The sequence below is a fragment of the Littorina saxatilis genome, unplaced genomic scaffold, assembly GCF_037325665.1.
Source record: "Littorina saxatilis isolate snail1 unplaced genomic scaffold, US_GU_Lsax_2.0 scaffold_74, whole genome shotgun sequence".
NCBI classification, from domain to species: domain Eukaryota; kingdom Metazoa; phylum Mollusca; class Gastropoda; order Littorinimorpha; family Littorinidae; genus Littorina; species Littorina saxatilis.
Genome location: NW_027128233.1, coordinates 598,867 through 605,984, shown reverse-complemented (window position 1 = coordinate 605,984; position 7,118 = coordinate 598,867). Strand labels below are relative to the sequence as shown.

The following is a 7,118-nucleotide window of genomic DNA, read 5'->3' as shown; positions in this document are numbered from 1 at the left end:
AAAATTTTACTTTTTCTTGACTTACATTTGGAGCATACATATTGACTACAATATACTCTTTATCTTCTTTTGTTACAGAAATTACTAATATTCTATCATAACTCTTCAGTAAACTCACTTCCCCTACAAAGTGCTTTGAAACAAGAATAAGTTCTCCCCTGCTGTTGTGCGTTCCTTCACTATAGAACATCTTTCCACCCCATTCGTTTTCCCTAACAGACACGTCTTGTTCTGTTATATGTGTTTCCTGCAGGCAGGCTATATCAACCTTTTGCTGCTTTAAAAGGGAAAACATTGCATTTCTTTTTAATTTATTTTTTAAACCTCTGGTATTTAACGAGATCACACGTAAACGATCCATCCCGACACAAGAGATTAACCAACTCAGTCTTCGAACAAATTCACAAATCCAACCTCAAAATCATAGAAACAAAGCCAAGTCCGAACCCCAAAAAGAAACTACTCAAGTTGATACTCTGTCATCCCAAGACGTCATTGAACTACTCCTTCTCGTCTTCGGATGCCGATCCTCTTCCGTCCTCTTCCTGGTCCAGCTGACGTGCTTGCTTGTCTGGCTGTGTTGGGGGTGTCGCTCCAACAGAGCGCCGTCGTTTCCTGGATCCCGAGCGTGAGGCACTGTCCCGTCTGAAGTTCAACCTCGACTGGCTCATTCCAATGCCTTTCGAGCGACTCTGGGCTCTTTGAGGCTGGCGGCCTCTGCTTTCAGATCTGTTCCTGGGCTTCCTGGAATCTATTCCCGATGCTTTTCCTTGTCTGTTGTCTGTTGCGCTTGTCTCGTCCACGGTTTGCACCTCTGGTGTCAAGCTGCATGAGGGGTCTCCTGCTTTGTGTCCATCGCTGTAGCACTGACGACACTTGACCTTATTTGTGCACTCTTCTGATCTGTGACCTTTCTGAAGGCACTGTCCACAGTCCACAAATGTGACCCTCCACCACGAAATGAGTCGCATGTCACCTTTGCATGATTTTCATATTTTTACATTTTCCCAAAGAGTTTTTTATGCTCTATCCAGTGGTGAACCCCGTTTTTAGAAAAGAGCGAACACTGTTTGAGTTATAAGCCTGTGACTAAGGTGACCCTCACACTGTTACCAGACACTCCCCGGACTTATGTTAAGCCTAGCGCAGAACTGCGCGAGGTGACATGCGACTCATTTCGTGGTGGAGGGTCACAAATTGTTTTTGTGGTTTTTGTTCCCGGTGGAATAGGGTTGCCTTGAAAGGACCTATCTGCAAGACTTTCTCCAAAGGAGTGGAAGGGACGTCGATGTAAAGAAAACGTCTATCGGTTTTCCACCTTGTGATCTTGCCATTTGTGTCTCTTGTCTCTCTCTGCAATGAGCTTGGATCTGATGTTGATCTTTAGAGATCTCATGCCTTGTAGGATTTCCTTGTCTGAAAAGGGCAGAGGTACATTTCCAATAATCACCTTTGTTGCTGGTACCTCTCTATCCGACCCGTCGGGGGAGGAGACAAGGAACGGATTTTTGACCTTCACCTATACTCTTGACTCCTCTCACCACGAACCCCTGTATCATAAGCTTTTGCCTGGCTCCTGCACTTCGCGGATATATCCGCCACAAGCCCCCTATCCGTTGAGCCCCCTCTAAGCTTTCATATCCAGCCGTTTTTTCCGCAGCTGAGCATAGTTCGTCTGTGGTATAGAACTTTTTTTCAAAAGCTGGCAGCTGTGTGTTCAAAACAAACACGGGTGGAACACCCGGCAAACTCTCCGCCTCCGCCATGCAAAACACGAGCGAACAGCACGAGAATTACGGCCAAAACACAGCTCGAACTGGCCAGGCGGACAAAAGCCTAACGAAAGCCTTACTAAAGCGTGACTCGACACAGCACAACTGCAGCGTGGCACAAGCCGCACGGGGAGTACAAGTTCGGAATGGACACAATCGTAGCGAGAGCGGGACAATTTTGTAAAGTTAAATAACATAATAACGCCGGTGCAATCTGGTTTAATTCCAGGTGACTCCACTGTAAACCAATTACTCTGCACCTACAATGATGTATGTGAAGCGGCTGACAAGGGACTCTCAACACAAGCTAATTTTCTTGATATGACAAAAGCCTGCAACCATGTGAATCATAAATGCTTAGGCAAAAAAAAAATAGGTCTGTTTACGGTAACATAGGCCCAAAAAATAGGGTCGGTAGGTCGGGATTGTTTTTTTTGTTTTTTTTTTCCTCCAAAAAACCATATTTTTACGTTATTTTGCCAAAAAAACAAGATTTTTTTTTCTTTTTCCCAAATGCCAAAAAAAAAGTCTAGGGTCGCGCGAAAAAACTAGGGTCGGTCGGGTTACCGTAAACAGACCTATTTTTTTTTTTGGCCCTATTGTACAAATTATAGGTCATTGGCGTAAGAAGACGTTTATAATGTTGGATTAGAGGTTATTTAAAATACCAGTTACAGAGTGTTGTTGTGAAAGGCCACAAATCGACACCACTTGTTCAATCCAATGTAAAATTATTTGCAGATGACACAAACATGTATTTGTCAATGAAAGATTCCTAATTACGCAAATATATTTTGAATTTGGATTTATGTAACATGAAAACAATTCCTTTCTAGATGTATATATGTATAACCACACTTAGTATACACTTAGCTTGTTGTGTGGTCACAAATGTTTATACTAAAAATGTGCATTCTGGGTAGGGAACTCCTTTAATGCAATGAAGTTAGTGGCTTTCGGCGATTGGTCAATGCATTTCGGAGCCACACTACACCATAATGTTGGTCACCCTTGAAATGTACGCTACTTGAGATTTCTTTCCAAATGTATACAGTGGTCGCCGCTTAATAAAACCACTTCTGGACCGACGAAAAATGGCTTTAATAAGCGGCGGATTTATTAACCGGCGGTCTAGGAATACGTCATTTTCGAAAGAAAAAAAAATCTCTTTTGTTTACGTCACTCAGTCACTTTCTTTCGTCATTTACACTTGTTTGAATCTAAACAAAACTTCACGAAGGATGTTGAACTTTTGTTTTAATTATGTTCATGTACGTGTACTTTGATCACTTCGGTACATCAATAATTTCACTGTCACCGTCACGAACCATTACTCGTCAGGGAAGAACGATTTTATGAGTGTTTGTTTGTTGGTCGTCTTCCACATCAGAACAAGATAATGTGAGTTTTAGTCACAAACTACGTGATTTCTCTGAGAAAACTGGCTTTAATAAGCGGCGGGTTGGTTTTATTAACCGGCTTTTTCTAATACATAAGATATAGTGATAAATCCGGACCGTCTGAAATCGGCTTTTATAAGCGGCTGGCTCTATTAACCGCGGTTTTATTAAGCGGCGTCCACTGTACAACGTTAACGGGAGCATAGGGTCAGTTATCAACTTAACTTGCCTCGAACTGAGATAAAGAGTATGTATACAGTTCACAAATAGGAACGGAGAGATTGGGAAACTTGAGTCGAGTCAACACGCTCAAGAAGTCAAGTGTTTTATTTGAAATTAAAATCTCCGTGCTAACCGTGAGCCAAAATAGCTCAGTTGGTAAAATTCCCTATCGCTTATCGTCACAGTGATGGTCACGTGTTCAAATCTCATCTTTGGACATTTTTTGTTTTTTACACTTTTTTTTAAAGTTTTGGAACTCTTAATTCTTGTATTTTAAACATGTTTCTGCAATCAAAGGTTTTGAATGATTTAATAGATCGAAATAACCTAAACGTTGTAGAAATATTGAGTATTTCCAGTGGACGATTTCCTAGAATTACCCATTCTACTTGTAATGGTGAGATCTACAGAACGTACACTACAGAAATACGAGCGGAAAAACTCGTAAACCGGCGAGTCGAAAAATGCTCGAACCCCTCACGTGTAATGTATGTTTGCAGCTTAAGTTTTTATTGCACCCCGGGAGACGTATGGTTGCTCTGAGGTAAGAAGCTCGCCAACTGATCGGACGGTCAGGGTTTTTAATCGTAATCGGCAAGATTATAAAAAAAGTCCAAATTGTTCAACTATGTTTTTCTTTTCTGAACTCTTTATTCTTGTATCTCATTCATTTCAATTCATTCCAAGGGTTTGAGCCGTGTACTGAAAATCGAATATCGTGCGTAAGTGCCCCTTCCCAGAATCCCGTATTCTATATTTAGTAAGTGATACCCCCAAGAAAAGGTCAAAGCCCGACAAAGGGCATATGTATCACCAAGTGTCGACTAATAAAAATGATGGTGGACTACTTCTAGGTTAATTCACTTCTTACAGCACATATTTTCCGTCGTCATATGGCGGAGTTCACAAAAGGTGCAAATTAGGTTACGGGTTATTAGAGGAGCTTAGAAAAGACGTATTTCACCTACCCCGGTATCGAGATACCTAACGCAAAGGAATGTTTTCAAAATTGTGGGTTGGATACGGGGCACGTCACGCGGAGACGTTCCATGATTATATGTTGGGGATCTTTCATTTCTAACAACAATGCCTGGCTGCTAGAGATCATACCATTATCTAAAAAAATAGCGTTGTCACGCGGGAATGATCTGTAGCAACCATAAATGGGTTTTTTAGGCATGGATGATCCTTAGAAAGTATTCATATAACGTCCCTGCGTGCTGCATGCAAACCCAGCCCCCCTTGTCCGTGTGTGTCCTCGCGTGTTTTAAACACACCACCCAGACACACATCTTTTTTGCAGACTGCGTTAATGTGCAAATGACTTATTGCACACATGATACTTGACAGGTGTGGTTCCTGCATGCCCGTTCATATGCGATTGGTAATCTACCTGTGGCCAAAATCATGTGTCAAAAATCACGCATGTAAAACAGAGTTCGTTAGTACAATTCTCGTGTCTATGAGTGTCAAGTGGTCGTTTGAATCTGCATGCTCATGACCACATTTTTCACGTAAAAGGAAGAAGTCAGCTTTCTGGAGTTTCGAAGTCTGCAGGGGGACTGATATATTTCTACTGTCACTTAGTAGGGATGTCCAGGTATCTGTCCAGAACCTCACCTGACAACTTCCCTCCTGTTAACATGTGGTCACTGGTCTCCATATGTAAAATAAAAACGCTGTAAACAGGTTCATTTTTCTCTCAATTATGTGCAATGTCAGCGCGCATATGCGGAGGGACGTAGCACGAAGTCCGCCAAATATTCGGGGGAGCTTACCAACTGAGCCTTCAGTACCGCAAAATAACATCAGATAGGACACCTAATCAGTACGAAAAGCTTCTACACTAAACCACACATATAAGACTACAGGGTATTGAAGATTCATCTGTGAGTACTAACACATTTATAAGAAACGCATTACAACGCAATTGACTTTTGTTGAACAGAAGTTGGAAAAGGTAATTATATCAGCTGTTCATATTAGTTAGTTAGTTAGCTGTTGCTTTTCGGGTCCAGCGGACCATAATAGATCAAATCAGGACCCCACAAGTTAATCATTGCACATTTTTAGATTAAAACACTTCTAATACATAAAATCCCTAACGTCACCCGGAGGCAACAAAAAAAATCAAAGCAAAACCCTATGTCAAATAAACTAGGTTGTTTTAAAATTCAAATCTTAAAATAAAGACCAGACTCCTTTAAAAACCCAAAAAGAGCTGAAGAGCTGACCTCTGTAAAAATACTTTTCAAGCTCGAGGTGCCAAAATACTTTTCTCGTTGATCATACAGATCAGCACACTCGGTGAGAAAATGACTCACAGTAAAACCAGTATCACATGCGTAGCACCATGGTGCCTCTTCTCTTTTAAGCAGATGAACATGAGTGAGATAAGTGTGACCAGTATGTAACCTGGCCAAAACACTTTCTTCTTTTCTACTTGAAGCCACTAAAGGAAGTGGCTTTAACAGGTCAGGAAGAGTTTTATACAATTTGTTTTCCGTGCAGGCAGACCAACGGTCTTGCCAGAGTTTTAAGCTGTAACAAAGTGTCTTCCTACGCAAGTCAGTAAAAGGAACAGACTGCTCAGGGAGACGAGGAACCGTCAAATCTAGAGCATCCTTTGCTGCCTTGTCAGCAACCTCGTTGCCGTTTATGCCCATATGACTGGGCGCCCACATAAAATTGATAATCTTGCCTTCAGAAATAAGCTTAGTATGAAGGTCGTGAATGTCGACTAAAAAAGGATGAGTAAACTTTCTGGTGGATATCGCTTCAAGAGCTGAAAGCGAATCAGATACAATCAAAAAAGACTGATGTCTGGATTGATAAATTAATTTTAATGCCAAGATGATGGCCCTAAGTTCCGCCGAATACACCGACGAACCATTAGGGAGCCGGAGTTGTAGTGGTTGATGTAATTTGCTGTTCATATCATTTGTCCGATTGATGGTACTTTGTATGGACATCCCGTGACAGCCTGTTGGCGCAGCAACATTTTGTTTGTTTTAGTTAGACTACTCTGTAAAATCAATAGAGGTGAAATTGTGTGGAGTTACTCTTATTTATTTCTTGCAAGAAAATGTTTCTATAAAAACCAAAAAACCAAATAAAAGACAAAAGCACATTGTTCAACTGTTTTTGTTAATTGCTAAGCCACAACCAACAATAATAATTGAAATAATCATACCAACCTTGATCGTGCTTTGAATTGGTGTTCGTAACATTTGAAACATGCATATTCTGTATGCTTCCAATATTCATGGTCCCTGTAAAACAAATATGAGTGAACAGATCATCTCCTTGCCTTACACATACCCATACACACACACACACACACACGCACGATCACAGACAAACAGACAGACACACGCACATGCACACACACACACACACACACATACACACTCACACATACACTCACACACACACACGCACCCACGCACACACACACACACACACACACACACACACGTACACACACACACACACACACACACACACAATAACAAACACACACACACTCTCACACATATCCCCCTATCTTTTGCTCTGCTGAGAGATGTTTTTAAATCTCGGAAGTAAGTCTCTGCTGATAGACCTAACCAAGCTCACAGAAGGTAACACTCACTGGAAATCTTGACTTCTAAAAAGAGGGAGACAAAATTTCACGCTTTCGGTGAGTGCGGTTAGGCTGTTCGAATGTGCCTTATGCTTTCAT

General features: G+C 41.4%; 1 protein-coding gene across 1 annotated transcript; it reads right to left on the bottom strand.

The window, feature by feature from the left end:
- Positions 1-500: 500 nt before the first annotated feature.
- On the bottom strand, positions 501-971 carry LOC138956606 (probable splicing factor, arginine/serine-rich 1). The gene has a single exon (XM_070327922.1). The coding sequence runs from the start codon at positions 969-971 to the stop codon at positions 501-503; it is 471 nt and encodes a 156-aa protein (XP_070184023.1).
- Positions 972-7,118: the final 6,147 nt, after the last annotated feature.

Bases quoted from the DNA above. Each gene is read 5' to 3' on its own strand.
- LOC138956606 (XM_070327922.1), bottom strand. From the start codon at position 971: ATGCGACTCATTTCGTGGTGGAGGGTCACATTTGTGGACTGTGGACAG.